Below are 22,134 nucleotides of genomic sequence, written 5' to 3' on the forward strand. Positions count from 1 at the left end.
GGATGAATTGTCATGCAGCTTAGTGCTTGAGGGGTTTTTGGTTAGTAGGTCATTTCCTTTGTATTTGGCACCTTAAAGTCTTTTGCTTCTCTGTTAAAAGTTGATCAGACAGTTTAAAGCTTTGAGCTGTAGGAATCGATTTATTTTCTTATATTACATGGTCAATGTTATACCATATTGTATATACACTTGCAAAAATATAATTTTTATATCAGTCAAATACCTCAGTCACAGAACTTATGTATATGGAAAGACTTGGTGCACTGGAAAGACCCCTAAACTGAGAATCACTGTTAGTAACTTGTAATAAGATCTTGTTATCTTTCACCTGCACTTTACCTATCTGTGCAATAAGGAAGTTTGACTAGTTTTCTCCAAGGTTCCTGAAAGTCTAAAATGCTGTGATTCTAATTATGACCCTTTAGATGGAGTTGCATGTATAGAGAGCTATAATTTATAAAACCTCTTGCTGTTGTTTCTTTTTCTATTCTCCCTTCCTCTTCCTTCTCTGTTATGTGAAGGGTATTCTTTGAAATTGTTGGAACGGAAGATCTCAGGAAACAGGAATTTTTGAGGAATGAAGATTGTTTTGTTAAATTTGAAGGTCTGAAATAAATTAAGTACTGATGGCATATATATTCCTTTCTACATATTTAATCAGTTCTTTTTCCACAACAAAAGCCAAGTCTTAACAAAATCTATATTCTCTAACTTTTGCTTATTATTTTCATATTTATAGTATATTGTTATCTAGAAGCTTTGATGCATTGAAACAAAAAGTATATCCTTAAATTCATGACAGTGTAGTAGTATCACATATTTGAAAATAATTCCTTGTAAAAAAAAATTCTCATTTCCTAACCATTAATGAGACTTTTAAGTATTAATAGCCTTTCACCTACTTGGTGATGAGCTCATTAACTGTGCCTGATTCCTATGTAAAACCTTATTGCTGCCATGAACTATGAAAAGATTAGTAGATTTGAAAAATCTCAGTGTTGAATGTTGCTTGTGATTATACGTTCTCCCCAAATTAATGTTTGAAGAATTATTTTTCAGTCTTCCTTTTTCCTCTTTCAGTAATGACATAAACCATCAGATTTTTTTAAATGGCGAAAACTATTTTGTAGGGTTTTTTTTTTTTAAGAGCAAACAAAGAAGATATTTAAAGCACAGAAAATGAGTTTCTATGCAAAAGAAATTTACTGTCAGATAACAAGAATTAAATGTAATTTTGTATATAAAACATTTTCAGTATTGTCTTTTTATATCATATGTATATATTTCCTTTTGTACATTTGGTATATTCTATTAACTGCTTAAAAGTGTTAGTATCTTATTATTTTGAGTAATTTTGTTAACAGTATTCATTTCATTTTATAATTCTATTGGGCAGTTAGCCATTCAACACCATTCTCTGCAAGTCAAGTTTTGTTAATATTTGAGGTGCTAATTGCATCAGCATACAATAAGCATGCTGTGCTGTAGTCTTTTGTTTCAAAAACAATGAACATGCAGTTTTGTCAAGAGGCTTATTTCCTAGGCTTACTGAAAAAGGCAGCAAGCAAAAACTCAAGCCAGTATCTCTTTATGATGTGGTAATTTAAAATGAACACATAATTTAAAATGAAGCATCAAAAAGTATATTGATGAAAATATAATAGTTAAATTCTTATTTTATCTAAGAGAAAAAGTGGAAGTGATAAAACCTCAACACAGCAGAGCTTTTATATAATAAAGTCAGATTATGTAATTGCAAGCTGCACATTTCAAAAGCCTTATTTCTGAACTGCTTATTGATCATATATTGAATTCTTATTAAAGGTCTTCAAATATTTAACAGAAACTTGAGCCCTTGCTACTTTTTCCCAGAAACTGTGCCTTAAGAAAAACAGTAAAAATGTCAGCTAAATTAAGACGGAAAACAAAACAAAACAAAAAAAAACAAAACAACAATGCTGTGGTATTCTTAACAAAATCATCTTGTCCATTTTAACTACTATTAATGAAGTTCCCAAATGTAAACTTTTAAGTCCTCCAAATTTGAATCCTGTCTGGATAAGTCCCTGTCTGAGTGATAAAGACAACTTACAAATTATGTTTTTCCAACTTTTTATCAGGAAAATTTTCAGTTATACATACAAGCTGAAAGCAGAGTGCAACCAGCATCTGAATATTCTTGGCTTAGGTTTAATAATTTTAATATTTTGTTACATTTGCTTTATGTTTGTGTATGTTTGATTTTTGTTTTGAACTGAAATGAAAATAAGCTGTGGATGTGTTGAGTAATTCAGCATACATCTCATAAGAGTAAGGACATTTTTCTCCATAAATATTACCGTAACAATACCATCACTGCGTTTAAGAAAATGAACGATTTCATAGTATCCTCTAAAATCTTTTCCATACGCAAATTTCCACAGTTATCTCAAGAAATGTCTTTTATTTATTAAAAAGTTTTGTGCTTTCAATTGAGGAAAAGATCAAGACTAGCTGGCACTCAGTAGGGGCAGTCTGGACTTGGGAATTGGGTTCATCATAATCCTATATATTAAGAACTCTTGACTTAGGATTTTCATCTACTGTCTCCTTTGCTCCTTACAAGGATTCTGAGTCAAACAGGGCAAGTGTCTTAAGTTTACTACTGAAGATGTAGAGAGGTTAAGTATTGTATTTATATGAGTCCCAAGGTTATAAGACTTGCTCCTCTGACTCTCCTACTGTCTTTATTGCACATGGTGTTTGAGACTTTAGTCTCCTACCACACTTATGGTGGTAGTGAGTTTCTCTTAGATCAGGATCATAGTTTTAGATTGAGAAGGGATCTCAGACATCATTTAGTGTTTCTCAAAGGGAGTACTATTGGCGTTTTGGGTAGGAACAGGTCTTTATCATGGGAGACTATGTCAGGTTGCATGAGGTTTAGCACTGCCCCGCTTCAAGTTTGTTCTCAACTGCTATGACAGCAAAACTGTCCCTGTACGTTTTCAAATGCTCTACAGGGGAATAGAATTACCCTGGATTGAGAGCCATTGATTAGTGTAATCACCTTATTTTAAAGAAAGGAAAAGGGCGACTTGTATTCAGCAGCCATGCTGAGTGTATAACTTAGTGCTTGCATTGGCTCTTTGCTCTAAGTATTATGTTCATTTTACGGATGAAGAAAGTGTCATTGCTTATGTAACTTGCCCAAAGTCATATAGAAGGTAATTACTGGAGCCAAGATTCAAGTGCAGGTCTGTGTGAGGCCTGCAGTTTGCACCCCTCAATACATTTATGTAGATCTGACCCAGTGTAACAACTCTTATATTCCTGTAATTTCTGTTTTTCTGCTTTGAGTACCTTTTAAAGGAATAACCAATCAGGAAGAGATTTTGGACAATCTTTTGAAGGTGTTTGTCAGCCATAGTTTTTAGATGTAATAGTTTCCAAAGTTGAATGCTCCATATTTAAATATAACTCAAATAAGTAATTTTCAGAAATGTCACCATGATGGTTTACACAGCATTGTGAATGTACTTAATACACAGCTGTACACCTAAAAATGATAACTTTTGTGTTGTACACATTCTACCACTGCAACAAAGAAATTTTTAGTATTGCTTGAATTTCAAGTATTACTTGAAAACTTTGGAAATATTTAATTGAAATTCAGAATTTCAATGCAACCTTTCTAGTCATTTGTGATATTACATAGGATTTTTTTAAACTATTTTATATTGGAGTGTAACTGGTTAACAATGTGATAGTTTCAGGTGCACAGCAGAATGACTGTACATATTTTCATGAACTTTTATAGTGATTCCTTTGGTCGGTTAAATACAGTATTTTTACCTGCTTTTTGGCTTACAGAACTTATTCCAGTACTACATCAGGGTGTGGATTACTGAGCAACAAGAACTAAACAGAAGAATTCTAATTTCAAATTGATTGTGTGACTAAAACAATGACTACATTTGAGGGTTTTGCTTTGAAAGTGCTATTTTTTTTTTTTTTTTGAAGTGGCCATGAATCAGACGGAGCATAACTTAACAGTGTCCCAGACTCCTCACCCTCAGAAGTGGCACGTTTTCTACGCAGACAAGTACACGTGCAGAGAGGGCAGGGAGGAGTCTCAGGGGGAAGACATCCCATTTGAAATGATGTTGCTGAATCCGGATGCCGAAGGGAACCCATTTGATCATTTCAGTGCTGGAGAATCTGGTAAGGATATGCAGTTAGATATCCTAAGTGTAGAAAAAGATTTATGCCTGAGAATCTTCATGTTGTGTTATTCGAATACTTAAAAATTAAAAACAACTTGTGTCCAACAGTAGAGAAATGGTTAAATAAACCTTCTTATAAAATTGTAACAGCTGTACTATTAAGTTTAAAACCAGAACTGGAAATTTTATGTTGTATGTTTTCAATCATGTTACAAAATGCAGAGAATCAACAGAAAGAAGTACAAAAATATGAACAGATTGTTTCCATACTTTGGCTGGTAGGCTTATGGGTAGTTTATAGTTTCTGCATTCTAAACTCTGTTTTTATGATAAACTAGCTTTATTTTTATGAACAGAAGAGTGTTCATAAACTGAGCAGTCTAAATTGGCAACCCAGTGATTAAGTAGGATAGAAACTCCTTTACTTCATATAGCTGTCCTTCACTAGGGTATTTGAATATTTTTAGGAGTTGTTTTCATTGGAGCTTGCAACAATTTTAGGAAGGATCAAACTTGATGAAGTTTTCTGATATCAAATCTACTCCCATAAAATATTTCATCAGAATTTGAGCTTGACAGAATTTGAAGTTCTGACTCAGTTCTTAGTCCTGACTCCCTTCTGATCTATCTTCTCCTGTGACTGATTTTGATTTGATACTTACAGTGTGTTTAAAAACTGTCTTTCTTTTACTCAAGTTGGGAATGTTACTTTGGTCATGTCACCAAGAGTATTTAAATGAAGGGGGAAAAAAAAATCTCACTATAAGACGGATTACCATTAAGCATGGGATTCTTGGCAAGACTTTTATGTGGGGATTGAGTTTCAAAAAGTGCTGTAAGTACTCAAAAGTATTCTTTGCTAGGTAGCTGGCGTAATTTCCCAGGATCTCATCATTTCATTCTTTAAATACCTAGATGCCTTAAAATCTGATTAATTCTACATTGAGGGATTAATTCATTAATTCTCAACCCACTGCTGTGTATGCATCTGGAGAGCTTTAGGAAGAATACAGATGTCCACCCCCAGAGACTGAGATAGACTTGGTTTTGGAGTGGAAGTGAGGCATTTAGCTAATCTAATGTGTAGACCCACTTATCTAGAAGTCCATGTTGCTTTAGAAATGTGTTGGTTTTAACATAAAGCCTTCAGAAGGATTCTTCCTAGTCTATAGCCTCAGGTATAGAATTTGTTTCCAGGGAATAATTCCCAATTAGTTGAGTTTAGAAACTTTTCCTCATTTGACTAATTTTCTGCCCTGAGTAGAGAAAATTGATTCGCTATGCTTTTATACTCAGAATAGACTGTTAAACCATGTATCTTAGAGGTTCGAATTAGAATAACCTGGTGCAAAAAGCTGCAATTAATGTTACATGTTACTCTGATTAAATTTTATAGTTTCCTTTCAAACCAATTAGGTATTTTATATATCTACCAGGTTTCAGTTACTCATATATTTTATAGACATAGGAACTTAGGGGTTTTTATGAATATTGACTAAGGCAAGTTTGCTGCTATTTGACAAAACACTACATAGGAATATCATGCCTCAAGTTAAAATAAAATAAAATCGCCTCTTAAAAAATTAGAATCCTTGTTAATTACTTGTAGTTGGTAGAGACCAAAAGAAGTGCACAGAATCCTGAGAGTTAAAGCATCATTGTCTAAACTAGACTTGATTTTTCTTGGAATAATATTACAGGCTCTTCCACATCTGCCATCTCACTGTCTTTAAGACTCCAGATATGTTTATTATTTTCTCTTGTTCCTTTTTTCCTCTTTGTTATCCCAAAAGATAATGGATTGGATCTTACCTTTAGCTCTGTAACTTTAATGGAAAACTCTACTGCAAGTAGTATAGACAGTAAGGAAATTAATTCTCTTGCATAGCAATAACAGCTGAGATTTCTTCAAGGCAGTTTATTTAGCATTTCTCTACCCTCATATCCTCTGACTGTCAGCTTTGTCAGCTTCCTCATGTTCACAGTTAACTGCAGTTATCTAGGCCTTGTATCTGGACAATGGCCAAATTCAGTATCTCTTTGTTAAGAGCAAGCAAACTTTTCCCAGAAGGTCCCTCATCACATTTCATTGGCCAGAATGGTAACATGACCTTGTTACCTAACACGGTAAGAGAAATGTTAAGTGAAGATATCAGAAAGGAGATAAAGGTAAACCAACAAGTCAAACTCAAGGGTTAGGGTTAGGCTTGCATCTTTGGACAAAGAGAGTATTGGAATTTCTCTAATTGGTTTAGACTACTCAGGAGGTATCTTGAGACACCCGTGGGTGGGATGGACCTTGGGTTCTGAGACCACAGACATCACTGGTAGGCCAGACTGTTCCAGGGGCTGCCCCGTGACCCGTTGGCTCTCTCCCTCTCCTACCCGCATTTCTCCCATCTCCCATCATTTAGCCGGAGGTAAATTTTTTTAAAGCTGTCCTAAAAGTTTCCTTCCCACTGAATTTTACTAATGCTTTTTCCCATTAAGTTTGCGTTAAAATCTACTCATTCCCTTATAAGTGTTTGTCACCCATTGCATGGTGATTTAAGAGTGTTTTTCTTCTTTTGTGTATAGGCAAGACTTAATACCTAGTATCCACCTGTGTTAAAATTAGATTTTAGTTTCAAGGTGAACATAGATTGCACTCTGAGGGATGTTGGCAGAACAAAGTAAAGCTGAAGAGGAAAGAAACAGACTTTTTTCCTAGAGGTGGTTTGTTTAAAAGAACCCTGAGTGCAGAAGCAGAGTTTTATCTTTAAAGAATCAGAGTCAAGGTAAATAATTTATGCAAAATGCAATGAGCAAAGTATAGGACAAACATCCTTGTTCAAGTTACTTAATATATTATCTCAATGAAGTAATTTGTTGGTTACAGTGTTAGCTTTTTATGGAAAATACATTTAGTCTTGAATAATTTGAAAACATTTTTTGCTAGTGACAAATGTCTTATTTTCAAAGTCCTTTCCTCTATTATTTTGGTCACAGTTGTTGTTTAGTCTCTGAGTCATGTCCAACTCTTTTGTGACCCCATGGACTGTAACCCACCAGTCCATCTTTCTCAGGCAAGATTTCCCAGTCTTGCCTAGGAAACCCCATGGGATTCTCCAGGCAAGACTACTGGAGTGGGTTGCCATTTCCTTCTCCAGGGGATCTCTCTGACCCAGGGACTGAACTTGTGTCTCCTGCTTGGCAGGCGGATTCTTTGCCCCTGAGCCACCTGGGAGGCTCGCTATTCTGGTTACTCAATAGTCTGAGAATTTTCTTTTCCTCATGCATTTCTAACCTAACAGAGCCTGGAACCTTAACTTGTAATGAATATTCTGTAGAGTACTATAAATAAATAACAATTTATAAGTAGAATACCATATTTAATTATTTATGCTAAGGAGGAAAGACAAAAACAGGTTCAGAACCCAGGATAGCATGAAGACTTCACTGACCCACAGTTACAATGTCATTCTTAGTTGCTCAGTCATGTCTGACTGCAACCCCATGGACTGTAGCCCACCAGGCTCCTCTGCCCCTGGGGATTCTCCAGGCAAGAACACTGAATGGGTTGCTATGCCCTCCAGGGGATTGTCCCCACCCAGGGATCAAACCCAGGTCTCCCGCATTGCAGGTGAATTCTTTACCAACTGAGCTACCCGGGAAGCCCACAGTTATAATATGTTTAGCTTATTTTCTGCCTTGTTCTATTACTCTAACAATCGCAGGCTTATGGTCCTGTTATTTCTAAAACTAGAATGCTCTACTTCTCTATGTCAGGAACTTCAAAAGAATGTACACCCATTCTGTTATTTGTTATTCTCTTCCGAAAGTCTGAATGTGTTTTCTCACCTGGACTAGCGAGGTGGACGATCAACATCTATGTACGAAGAGCAGGAGAGACACCCAGTGGCTGAAAGACTTTCTGTTTTTTCCTAACCATGCCTAAAACATGAGTGAGATTGAACTGTTTATTGAGTATTTTTCCTGCTATTTGTATCTCCTGAATTACTTTTCCAAAATTATTTCCATATAATGGAAGCATTTCCTTCTGTTGTTTCGAGTTTATCCGACATGGGAAATTGGAGCACATTCAGGGGTCACAGCTGGATAAAAGTGAGTGCAGTTTAGGCTATTCATTCACAGATTCAGTAGAGACAGCTGTCTTCATAGCCGCTGTCACTGTGTCCAGTGTTCTTTAGATAGAATATAAAAGCCCTAATGTTAGGGACTAACTTTCAATGTAACCGAGTAAATGTAAACTGTTAAACTCAGAGCTTGCCCTGGTTTGTTATAAAAATTTTCTGAAAGTTCTGAAAAATGAAGACACAATCAAAAGATTCCACATAACGCAGAAAAGAGGGTGTTTATCTTGAGAGTATGTGAAGACCATACTGAAAAGTTGCTGGTAGAAACCAGGGGCCAATAAATGCCTAGCACCATTTTAAAAATTCTGCACATTTACTTTGTTCTTGTCTTTACCAGCCAACTCCCTTTGTTCATTCATAATTTTCACTCACTTAAAATTTTTATTTCAGTATTGCCCGGCTTGACTCCTGTGACCTGTCCTAGCATCTGTTCTTTCCAACTTCCGTTTTTCTTGCTTCATCCTTCCTATGTTTTGTGGTTTGATGTCCCAAGAGAACATGCTTAGCCTCTCATCTTTGAGAACTAAGTGATGCTATTGGCCAATGACTAGTCTTCGGATTAGTAGCCATTTGGTCAGGCTAGTTTCAGTCGCCTGTGGAGTGGAATCACGTGGTCTCCATAGGTTTTCCTCTATGACAGAACGAAAGCCCTTTCCTTCAGAAGGAGGTTCTGGTCATGAGACGTATTGTGACACTTTGTCTAAGTGGGAACTTAAGGCTGCCATCCATCCCAGAGCTGTGGCTCTCAGGCTGTAGCTGCATCAGAGTCACTGAAGGACATTTTCAACCCCAGAGTGCTGGTCCCCGCTCCCAGGGTCTCTGAGACCCTTGACACAGGGTGGGTCCCAAACATGCATTTCTAGCTAGTCGCTCGTGCTGGTGCTGCTGCTGGCCCAGGGCTCACACTTCGAGAAGCATTGTCAGGGTGTGTAAACTATTATTGGCTGACTAAGTCTATTTTTAAACGTCTTATAGAAGAGGCCCATTTTGGGGGTAAGAAACATATGTAACTGAAGGTTGAAATCGTTGTTTTTTCGCACAGAGCTATGATTTTGTGGTTAGTCTGTGGGCTTATTTCCTGACCAGTAGTTTGTTTTTTAATAGATTGACTGTAGTTTAAGCTGTGCTGTTACAGTCAAGACTTTATTCCAGAGTAGGAGATTATTTAAGTTTCAACAGTTTTCCTTTTTCTCTCTTGCAAAAGTAAATAAAGGCTATGACTCCAGTTAAAAGACAAGTTCTGAAAATATTGATGGAAGATTTTGAAAGCAACCCAACACTGTAACTGGCTTGTTCCTTTCTTCTCTTCGCAGGGTTACATGAGTTCTTTTTCCTCCTGGTCCTAGTCTACTTTGTGATCGCTTGCATTTATGCGCAGTCGTTGTGGCAGGCTATTAAGAAAGGCGGACCCATGCACATGGTTTTAAAGGTTCTGACAACTGCATTGCTGTTACAAGCTGGTTCGGCTTTCGCTAATTACATTCATTTCTCCAGGTAACTCACAACCATTAAAACTGTGTTCATCATTATGTCTAATTAATCCTAATTAGTCCACCAAAGTTATGTTTACTTTGATTATGAATAATTTTGTTCACATTTGTAATTTATGCTAATATTCTCCTCTTCAATTCCTCAGTTACTCCAAAGATGGAATAGGGGTACCTTTTATGGGAAGTTTGGCAGAATGTGAGTATCTTACTAAGCATTTCTTTAAAACATAAACTTGCTATCTGCTTCTTGTATGTTTTTCTTTTTCATCAGTTATTTTCTGTCATAATATAGTTTTTTCTAATCTGAGGTTGATTAGATTTGGCTCAACTGGAAATAAGATTACAGATTTAGTTTCCACATATCCTCTTTAGTTTCTGTAGGGATAGATAATGTGTTTAGCTCTTCATTGTGTTTAGAGCATATTTATGCCCTTTCTGTCATTTTTATCCTCAATAAAGACTCAGTGAAGTAGGTATGCTTATCCCTATTTTGCAGATAAAGAATCTGGGCTCAGGGACAGAAAGTACATTTTGAAATGTCAGTCATGTGGTAGATGGTAGAGCCAAGACTTAGACCTAATTTTCTGACCACAAAGCTAAAGATTTTTTTTTCCCTTTTATCATCCCTTTTTTGACTTTTTCTCTCTTTTACTAACCTGGAGCCATAGAATAAACCTATAATTGAGCTGACTTCTCAGCTTTGTTCTTTGATTTATAAGAAGAACTCTTATGAGGTAATTTTTCAATTAAACATGATGGTGAAAAAATAAAATTTCTTATAATCATAACTTTTAAAAGAGAACTTCAGAGGTACATCAGGTCATATGCCATTCTCAGTTCTGAAAAACAAGTTAAGATTTGCTCTAAAAAAGCAGGTCCTGAATATACAGTCATTCTAGGATTTACTTTCCTTATATTTTCCATGTTTCTCTTCTAGTCTCCTCTCTCTTTAATAGGGTATCTTACAGTAATCTCTGTAATCATCTCGGGACCCGATTATCCTGATCTTGCTACCTATTTTAAGATTCTAAAACTTCTATAACCTCTCCTTTTCCTTGTGAAGAGGATGTATATACTGTTCACTTCTTGGGCATGAGCAAAAGTTGATTCTCTTTGACATTACCAGAACCCTGCCTTGTCCCCCTGCTTTCTCTTAGATGACTCAGGATGTTTATAATAGAGTCCTAGAGCTTTAAAGCTGGACAGAATATAGAAATAATTTAGCTCATGCATTTTAGATGAGGAAATTGTGGCCCAGAGAGGCAAAGCATACAGAGGCCCATCAGTAGCAAAGCTATTACTAAAATCAAGGACTTTGAAGTTTTGTGAGTATCTACTATATACAAAACAGTTTCAGGCTGTCTGGCATCTTCATGGTAGGTTAAAAGCAAAAGTCTTTTTTTAAAAAACTACAGTAAATCAGCATTGATCATTTTGGTAGTTCTGACAACAGGTTTATTAAATGATAAAATTTCTTTTTAAAAAAAATTTTTGGCTGCACAGCATGTGGGATCTTATTAATAGTTCCCAGACCAGGGATCAAACTTGTGACCCTTGACCTTAACCACAAGACCACCAAGGAAGTCCCTAAAATTTCAGGATTTTTAATTAAATTCCGCAGGATGGGATTTTTGTGTGATCTGTGTAGTTCGTCTATAATTAGTTACTTTTCCAAGAACAGATAAGCCGTGTTCTGCCTGTCCTCACAGTTACAGTATATTATATCAATATGTGCATTAGTTAGTACACATAGAAGTAAGCCAGAAAATTAATGTACTCCCCCACCCTGTATTTGTAAAAACAAATAGCAAAAGCTAATTAGCAACTTATGTAGGTATATTCCTTTGGCTGACTTCTTTAGGTAACTGAATATGTATTTGTAAAATGTTTAATAAAAATAATTAGCATCACAGGCATTTAAAATCTATGGTGAAAGAAAGTTATCCTTGATCTGAAAGGCCGTGATGTTTTATATCATTGAAATGTGGTGACAGTTCATTATTAGAATTCACTATTACAGATAAATAAGCCTAAATGTAAAGTATCTAGTTCTCATTGGGGTTAGGGTTAGAAAAATATGTCAAAATAAATCTGAGATCTATTATTAATAGGTTTTTGGCTTGTGACTTAATATAAGTATTATACTACAACTAGTCTTATCTGTTTCTCTAAGAATATTTTTGTATAAAAGAAGTAAAAGTTGTAGACATCAAAGTCATAAGTGGCAATTTGAAGGAAGTTTTATTTTGTTAAATTGTGATCAAACGTTTATTCCAAAATCCACATCAAAATACACTTTGATGAAAGGTTATAATTTTTTAAAAAATCAGTAAATAGAACTTCCGAAATAAATACACATGTAAGTGGAGGTAAACGGCTGATGGTTGTTTAAACCAGCATTGCTGAACTGTACGCAGGCGGTTTTGTTGCGTGCTTTCTGCAGCTGCCGACTTCCCCTGAAGTGTGAGTGATGGCCACCTGGTGGCGCTTCACACTAATGCATGGAGCGCTTCATCTGTCTTCAGGACTGACAGTAATGCCAGCATAATTGGATGTTACAGAGGTTCTGTGTTTCTTTATTGTCGTGCTATTTCTTACTAATAGTTTTAGAAACTATTCTTCACATTGTGATTCAGCCATCAAAAAAACATTAACAACCCAGAAATATGTAGTCTTCTCCACACTGCAGAAATTATATTTAAAATGTGTTTTCATAAGTAGTGAGTTATAGATTATACTTAGAAAAACTAAGAAAAATAAGGAACACAAACAGATTTAAAGCTGGCCTGAAAAATACATACAGGTACATATATATTTTTGAAAATAGAAATTTTGCCATTGTGTTAGCAATTCCCAGAAATGTTTACAAATTTAATGGCAGAATTTTAATTCTTTAGATTTATTATTGAATTTCGGTAGTTTCTTTTTGAAAGTGCCTGTCTTTTGTGCTTAATAAAATAATTATGTTCTCAATGCAAAAAGGATAAAATTTGGGAATTCCCTGGCAGTCCTGTGGTTAGGACTCTGAGCTTTCACTGCCCAGAGTGTGGGTTCATTCTTCAGTCAGGGAAACAAAAAAAAAGGAGGAGATTTGTTGTATTGCAAAAGCTAAGCTGACTTTGGTTTTCATTTCCCATTAGTTTTTGACATCGCTTCCCAAATTCAAATGCTATACCTACTTCTGAGTCTGTGCATGGGTTGGACAATAGTCAGAATGAAGAAGTCTCAGAGCAGACCTCTCCAGTGGGACTCTACTCCTGCATCCACTGGTATTGCTGTATTCATGGTCATAACACAGGTGAGTAGTGAAACCAAATATTTCTGTTCTATACTATTCAAAAATGCAGACTTGAACACATCTCCTGTCAAAATTGAACCCTGGGACCCATGAAACATTTGTGTCATTTTAAACTATGAGTTTAAAGTGTGATAGATCATAAGTGAAGTAAGTCAGAAAGAGAAAGGCAGATACTGTACGGTATCACTTACATGTGGAATCTAAAATATGACACAGGTGAACTTACCTGTGAAGCAGAGATTGTTCTCAGACATAGAAAACAAATTCATGGTTATCACAGGGAAAAGAGGATGGAGGAGGGATAAATGAGGAGCTTGGGATTAGCAGATGCACACTGCTATGTATTAAATAGGTTAACAGCAAGGTCCTGCTGCATAGCACTGGGAACTATATTCACAATCAGGTAATAAACCACAATGGAAAAGAATATGAGAAAGAATATGTATATATGTGTAACTGAATCACTTTGTTGTACATCAGAAATTAACACAACATTATAAATACCTTATAGTTCAATTTTTTAAAAATAAGGAAAAAAAGAGTGATAGATCAAATAACCTGTTAATTTTCTGAGTGCTACTATATGTAGATTGTAGAATTTCATTGTAATTTACCTGAATCTGAGCTTCCTATCAGCTTATTTAAGCACAGTATGTTTAACATTCAGTTAGATTCTCATTTTCTAATTAAGAGCTTTCTTTCATATTTTCTAACACTTTGTAAGTACTCAGTATTAAATCAGTCAATTAATGAATCTGGGATTCATTCATTAGCAAGAATATACTTTATACATGAAAGAATCCAAGTGAATATCAGATTAAAGAAAAAACAAAATGTAGAATGAAAAAGAAGGGGATCTGGTTTTTGAAAGCAAATACACCCAAAACAAATTTGGTCTTTTAGAAGGGTCCTCTCTGCTCTTGTTTTGTTTTCCTCTATTGTGATATATAGACATTCTAGGATCTCTGTATGCTTATATGCAATGGATTTATAAAAATTTAGATGAAAGATATAAACATAAAAATTTGTACTGAATTTGTGACCAGTATAAGTTGCAGATGAAAATGAAGTATACACTTGGGTTCTATACAGGACAGCATAATCTGTTTTAATGCATTAAATAAATTGAAAAACTCAGTAGTGGAGGGTAAAGCCTGTGCTTTATTCATCTCTGTACCTCTAGTACTTATTTAGTACTGTAAGTGCCGAGTGACAGTCTGTTGAATTTACATGACTGATTTAGAAAGGGACCTTATCATAGGTATTTATATTTAAAAAGAAGATAATGCCAGGAAGGGAGAGCTAATGAGCAAGAACTGAGTTAGAGGTGATTAAAATAAGGGCAAGATCCTACCAACTTAACACTTCTGATCCAGGGTTTATGGAGAGTAATGTTACATCAAGTTCAATTCTCATTTCTCAGTAGCCTTTTTTAAAAATTGAATTTTCATTATTTCATTGTAATTTAAATTCATTATCATAAACAAATACAAATTGAGATTATAACTCTACATTAGACTTTCTGTGAGCATTTGTGAACACTGTGTGAGACGTGGCACTGGTCCTCAACAACAACCAGACTAGGTGGATGAGACAGGCAAACAGAGATCATGTAAATACGTGCACCATATTCCACAGGTCACACATTAGCATGTGTGTGTGAAAATATGGGGGTGCTGTGCTTCGTTGCTTCAGTCGTGTCTGATGCTTTGCGACCCCATGGACTGTAGCCCACCAGGCTTCTCTGTCCATGGGGATTCCAGGCAAGAATACTGGAGTGGGCTGCCATGCCTTCCTCTAGAGGATCTTCGCAACCCAGAGATTGAACTCAGGTCTCCCACATTGCAGGCGGATTCTTTACTGCCTGAGCCACCAGGGAAGCATAGCCATGGCACTTTTCCTCAACAACAGCCAGACTAGGTGGACGAGACAGGCAAAGAGAGATCACATAAATATGTACACTGTATTCCACAGATCACGCCTTAGCATACGTATGTGAAAATATGGGAGTATGAGTATGTAAAAATGTGAATCATGGGAAATGGTTATTTTTTTCTGCTTTGTTGGATTATAATTGAAAGCCAGAAATTGTATAGATTTAAGCTACATAACTTGATGTTTTGATATACATACATTGTGAAATGATCACCAAAGCCTAGCCAGTTAACATCCATCACCTCATGTAGCAGAGACATTAGTTCTATGATAGCACTTTTTTGTGGTTAAAGTCAAGTTTAGAAATGCATGTTGAGGAATCAGATGGGTATAATTTGGTGCGGTAGAGGAATAACTTTCAGTAAAAAAAAGATCAAATATTTGGTCCAAGAAGGAAATTCATTTGTGAAACAGGAGAAAGGAGTTCACCTAGCAAGAACATAGCAGGAGTAAAATGAGGGTGAAAGATTCAAGAATGAGGAAAGGAGGTGGTTGCTGGTAAACTCCATAAAGCCTAAAATTAGATTTAATAATGGAGTTTTCATCTAAATTCTTTGGAAGCCACTGAAGACTCAATTCTGAGTGTTGAGTTGGTAAAAGAAGGGAGCACAGAGGACCAATGACTTGTGTGATGGTAAAAATTATCATAATTTAAGTGATTGATGTTTAGTAAAGATGGAGGGAATGTGGCCTCTGATTACTACTGAATAGCAATAAACAGAAGAGCTTAATCAGGAACTTGCTGAGCTTTTCACTGGCATAGTAACCACAAGGGAGAAAAGGTGAACAAACACATAAGGAAAGTAACGCTGCCCTGGGTGCCATCATGGATATTAAAAATCCACCCTCCTTGGGACTTCCTTGGTGGTCCAGTGGTTAGCACATAACCTTCCAATGCAAGGAGTACGCCTTCAATCCCTGGTCAGAGAGCTAAGATCCCACGAGCCTCTCAGCCGAAAAATCAAAATATAGAACAGAAACAATATTGTAACAAATTCAGTAAAGACTTTAAAAATGGTCCACATCAAAAAAAAAAAAAAGAAAGAAAGAAATCTTAAAAAAAATCTACTCTTCTTTAACCAGAGAGGTTAACGTGGAAAAAAAGAGTGAAATCAACAATTCAGACTTGCTCGTTTGTGGATTATAAAAGATACTGAGATATTTGAAACTTTATCCTGAGATAACAGGCTTGAATGCAGAACAGTTTGATTCATAATAAGGTGTTGAAATAAGAAAGAGATTGATTTAGAAGAAAGTTTGTGCTTATTCTCTTCCTCTTTTCAACTTATTTTCATCATAAGAGATATGTTATTTGAATCATGGTAGCAGTAGTCTTTTTTATATCTAATGCAGGGTCTCATTTGAGGGGCTTGATAACAAGCCCCTTCCTCCAGCTTAGGGGTGTCAGTGAGGGGAAAATCTGCCCTTACTTTATCAATACCTTATATAGGTGTTTGATAAATCTTAGGACCTCTTAGGAATGAATGTACTGTTTAGGAGGATATATAAAAGAGTTGAATAAAGTACTTTATTGTAAGTAGATAAGGCTTTTTTCTCTAAAAATATGTATTTATTATTTTTTTTTTTTTTTTGCAGAGTATTTTGCTACTTTGGGAACAGTTTGAAGAAACCAGTTCTCACAACCACCATTCGCACCACAGCTTAGCAGGAATCCTTCTTATCGTTTTAAGAATTTGCCTAGCGTTGTCCTTAGGCTGTGGGCTCTACCAGATCATCACAGTGGAGAGGAGTACACTCAAAAGGGAGTTCTACATCACCTTTGCCAAAGTATGGGTTTGCTTAGAAGAGTACTTCTTTGCATTGTCAACTTCATTCTGCATTACTGGGGAGTTAGTACGCAACCCTGCGCTAATACTTCATAAACTTTTATTATGTGCCAGGCACCACTCTTACGCCCTTTATGTGCTTCAGCTCATTTAATCTTCACAATTTATGAGCTGCAGGTGATACTATTCCCATGTTACAGAGCCCCTGGAACAGTAGTTTCCATGTAATCTTTGGCAGGTCAGTTTTGCTTGAATGGTAATTTCTCTATCAATAGGGATTTTACATTCTTTTCTACAGTATCAGAACTTTTTAAAATAGATTACTGTTGGCATTTCTCAAAAAGCAGTTTTTAATTGACTATGAGCTGTTTACTCCCAGAATTATGCAATGTTTTATAACAAACTATGAAGAGCTATTCTTCAGTGTAAGCAGAGGGAGCCAGGAGACTGACTACATGCTACACTTCAGCCATTTCATGGCATCCATACGAGATCATGTTGACTTCATTCCCCCTTTCCATGTTCTTCCTATGCCAGTGAGAGCCAAAGGCAGATGGATTTTTTTTTCTGTACCCATTTAATAAAGGAAAAGATCAGGAGAGAGGTTGGGGCAGTCACATTACAGAAGCCTCCCTCCCTGGAAGGTAATACTTTTGATATACAGATGGAGAGAATCCATAACCCATCCTCTTGGCAACTCTAAACCGCATTCTGACAAGCTGTTTGGTCACCCATCTTAGTCCACGGTCTCAGAAGAGTGAGGCTGCTATGGACAGAGGGCCAGGATTCCTTCTTTATTCCTGATGTGGACCTTTGTCAAGCTGCTGCTGCAGACATCTTATGTATCAAACAGGCAAGGATATGCCTTTCACTTTGGAATTCTTCACAGAGACAATAGTGCCTATTGTCTGAAACGTTAGTATATACTTCGGTTGTATAAAAACTAAATTTTTTCAGTGTTTTAAACAGTACCAAAATTTTTCTTAAACTGAAATTTTTATTTTTATATGTTTTCATATAGCTATTTGAATAAGTTCAGACATCCAGAAGCATTTAAAGAGTAGCAAACACATTCTCACCGCTCTCCCATCTATGAAGTTATCACCTCCTTATGTAATCACAACTATTAATTCCTAATTTATTTTTCAGAGAATTAAAAATGTATATTATTAAATATTTTATATTTCCCTTTGCATTTATACAGACAATAACATAGTAAACACATATTTATACATCTTATTTATTTTTCTTACAATATCAAGGTACTAACCATGTCAAGAGCTAGTAATATTAACTTATTATTTTATTTCAAATTTAATTTTAGAAAAGGATATTTTGCCATGTTCTAGGAAAAATGGAAAATAGAAGTGTTAAAAAGTTTCCCATTCCTACTTTCCTAATTCCAGTGTCTTTTGTACTAAATCTCAAACACATAACCACTATTAATCAGTTTTTTGTGTTATTCTTACAGAATTTCTTTGTGTATCTATATGAAACTATGAATGAATATTCTTTTGTTTTTTACAGAAATATTGCACATTTGTACCGTACCTCGCTTTTCTCAATTATCGATTTGTTACTTGTTTAAGCATGTTCGTAGTGTATCAAAATGTGAATATGTGAAAGATGGAAGATTTTAAATACTCCTAAAAAAAACACCCATTTGATTAGAAACAAAGTATCATTGTCACAACAATAGCAAACGTATTTCTATCTTTTATCGCAGCTTCTACTGTACAGGCCAATTGAGATCAATCAAGACCTCCTAAATAGGCTAGTGATGTTTTCTGTCTGGTACATTATGAAAACAGAGGCACTGCTGTGCTTATTCAACGTATTTTTCATTTGTTTCAGGGCTGCATCTTGTGGTTTTTGTGCCATCCAGGTCTTGCATGCATTTCTATCATTTTTGATGACTACCAAAGAGATAAGGTAAATAATATACATGATCAAAATAGTTTTATTTTTAGTCTTTATTGGGAAATTAAGTAGGAAAAACCTATTTATCCATTCAGTAGTTTCTTTGGATTCTGTGAAGTAGAACTTGGAAACAAAATATTAAACAGTGAGTATTTCAATTTAGTTTATAAGCAAAATGATGGAAAAATAGCTTTTGTTATTCCTATTTTAACCTATCTCATAGTACTATTTTATAAATTAAATTGTAGAATTTATAAACACAGTTGTTAAGAAAAAATGATTAAAAATGTTCACTACATAATGTTAAATATGAAGATCACTTTTTAGTCTAGTTGCTTTTACACCCTGCAGACTGGAGTGCCGTGCTCAAGTATGTCACATTTTGGTTGTGTTGATACCTACCGTCTTAGGTGAATGACTCCATCATTTCAAAGTGGAATTCTGCCAGGAGCTCTTTACAAGCTATGCCATATATTCTTGAACACAGAAATGTTTCTTGAACCTGAGGTATTTACAGAGGGTAGGTAGGAAGGTAGTCTACAAAGACAGAGAAACAACCTGAGAATTTCTGAAAGGGCTTTTAGAGTACTCGTCAAGATTCAGGTAGGGGCATTCTTTATTCCTATTACTAGATTAGCCAGGAGCCTGATTTTTGTATTACTTTCTTGTAACTTATTACTTTGTTCAGTGCATGCACCCTTGAGGAGAGAATGGTTTAGTAAATTATTCTTTTGTGTCTTATTTTGACATCTATAAACTGCTAAAAGAATTTTACTTTTGAACAATTACAGTCCTAAACATTAGTGTATTTTCCTATTGAAAATTTCTTTTTTAAAATTTACCTTCAGTAAAGATGGGGAAGATATAATTTTTTATTAATATATATTTACTTAAAGTATACATAAGTTTATGTATGATGTTTATTATGTATAAAGTGTATGTAGGTTCATGATAAATTGAATGTAATTTCTCTGTTTTTGCATGCAGTAAAGCATTCCCTTTCTTTCCTTTTCAGGTCATTACAGTAGGTGTTATCCTTTGCCAGTCTGTTGCCATGGTCATTCTCTACAGACTCTTTCTATCCCACAGCCTGTACTGGGAAGTTTCTTCACTTTCCTCAGTAACACTACCGCTGACCATATCATCTGGACACAAAACTCGGTCTCACTTCTGATACTTGCTTTTCTCTAAGGAAAAGTGAATTGATTCACCAGAGTGCAATAAGGATCCAAATACAGTGACTTTTTTTTTTCATACTTGTGGTATGAAAAATTGAACAGAGAAAACAGAGCATGTTATATATATATAACTGCATTTAAGCAGTACCAAACTGAAAACTGAAAATAAGGTAATAAATGTTTTGAAATATACTTAATAAACTTTCAAGAAAGAGCATTGTTATAAGGTGATTTATGCAATTTCCATATGGAAATAAAGATGAAAAGAATTATATGATATTTTTATAAGAGACTCACCACTTACAATGCCTCATCCTACATCAATAGTTAACTCAGGTTTGATAGTCCAAAAAAAGTGATCAGTTAAATGATTACTTACTTATATGAATCTAAAATAAGTCCAGTTATGAAATCAGTGTAATACACTGGTTAAAAACTGCTTTTTATGCTTTAAGGAAACTGCATTTCATATTGGAGTTTAAAGATATTGAAAATTAAGTTACTTAAGAAAACTAATATAAAATATATTTGTAGTTAAGTGAATAAGCTTTTGTTTATTTGTGGATGGGGTTATTCTGCATTTTCTTCTATTATTTTGGCTCTAGTTAGGATTTAGCTTGATTAGCAAAGGGTTTTTGACAGATAATTTATGAAAACTTAGATAAATTGCAGCGGTTGTACAAAGGATTTTAAAATCTGAGCACTTAGGTGAAGGGACAAGCAGGTTAACATGTTTAAAAAGAAAGAAGGAAAAAGTACTCTATGATATGGTTACTAAAATTTTAATCCTGATATAATTCATTTCTCTTACATTGAATCCCCAATCATAATTAAGCTGTATACACAGATTAAATTAACAGAAGCATTTCACATAAATGTTGGTTTCAGTCATCAACTACCCATGAATTCCTGCCCAAGGATACTTAATCAGGATTAAATTTTCTATGAATAATTGAAAAACAAAATACTCACTGGATTTGTTATAATCCGTGTTGGCACTGGATTCTAAGTGGTTGCCATCTTGAATCCTTTGTAATAAAGCCATATTTTTTGTGAATGATGCCCTGGTATTGAGTATACAAATACTCTATCAAGTGCCTGTTTAAAAAATTACTAAATGGTTGTTGGTACTTGCAATATAAAATGACTATTCCCATTAAGAGTCACTGATCAGAAATTATTCTGTCTTGCAAGTCCTTCAGGCCTTTTCATTTTTACCTCTGGCTCATTTTAAAGAATATTTTTTTTAAAAATCTACTTTCAAAGGTGTTATGTTTTTAAGCAAGAAATAGTGCACTGATCTGGTAATTAACCTTTTTAATTAAATAGTTAAAGTAACATAGAAGAACTTTAAAAATATCTATGATTTTGTCTTTGTTTTTCCTTTGCATCTAGTCTCATTGAAAGGGAATAGTATTCTGCTTCATTTTAAAAGCAAAATACATGTGTTCGTGACTAGCAAAATGGCAGAGTGACAAAGTTCAACCTGCTCATTAAATCATCAACAGCTCTTTGTAAATTATTTAATAAATGAGAGCTACAGGTTGAGACTAGAAAGTCTACAGTATATTTTAGATTTATGTGATCTTCTGAGTGGTTATGACCTTTTCTTTTACCACATCTCACTAATAACCCCAGTTATTGTCTGTTGTATTCAACTGAAGTGCAGTTAATTGAGCTGAAAAAAAAAGACTGAAGCCTTTTCAAAAGTTTCGTTAACTTGCAACAATGGGAAGAGAATAATCTTTGTGTTACCTACACAAAGAACATGGAAACTGTAATCAACATGTATGAAATATATTACTGTGCTTGCATTTATGAGGCTTGAGCAATTTTTTTTACTTTTATTTTTTAATTTATGGTTGAATTTACTGATAATTTATTTTCTTATTCAAGAGCCATTGTTAAATGAAGGAAGACAGTTTGTTAATAAATGTATAAAACAGCTGTGAATAAAGTTTAGTAATCCGAGTTCAGAATTCATAGTTCATAAGTCATGACATGGTATCCCCTGTTTTTTCTCTTCCTGAATGTTTACATGGAGATTTGTTACCACAGAAAGATAAGTGTATACTGCAAACTCTAATTAAAGATCAGAACATTGCTACTTTTCTTTATTTGTCAGATAATGCTTTTTTTTAAATCTATGTTTACCTTTTTTCTTGGAGAAGTTGGTATTTCCAGA

At 34.9% G+C, this 22,134-nt stretch overlaps 1 protein-coding gene across 3 annotated transcripts in view; it reads left to right on the forward strand.

Moving 5' to 3' along the window:
* The window catches only part of GPR180 (G protein-coupled receptor 180), a 38,052-nt gene that overhangs the window by 4,566 nt on the left and 11,352 nt on the right, over nt 1–22,134 (forward strand). For 2 of the 3 annotated variants that reach the window (XR_010658506.1, XR_010658507.1), the window contains exons 3-9: nt 4,003–4,203; nt 9,655–9,835; nt 9,978–10,027; nt 12,972–13,129; nt 16,661–16,852; nt 18,706–18,783; nt 19,787–20,119. Coding sequence is in view for 1 of the 3 variants with exons in the window: in XM_065901985.1 (XP_065758057.1) it covers nt 4,003–4,203; nt 9,655–9,835; nt 9,978–10,027; nt 12,972–13,129; nt 16,661–16,852; nt 18,706–18,783; nt 19,787–19,945 (1,019 nt within the window). In the remaining 2 variants the exon portion in view is untranslated. Of the gene's footprint in view, nt 1–4,002; nt 4,204–9,654; nt 9,836–9,977; nt 10,028–12,971; nt 13,130–16,660; nt 16,853–18,705; nt 18,784–19,786; nt 22,053–22,134 lie in introns of those variants that run through there. The other variant, XM_065901985.1, reaches the window with a different exon arrangement.

This window comes from Muntiacus reevesi, chromosome 11, assembly GCF_963930625.1.
Source record: "Muntiacus reevesi chromosome 11, mMunRee1.1, whole genome shotgun sequence".
Lineage (NCBI taxonomy): Eukaryota > Metazoa > Chordata > Mammalia > Artiodactyla > Cervidae > Muntiacus > Muntiacus reevesi.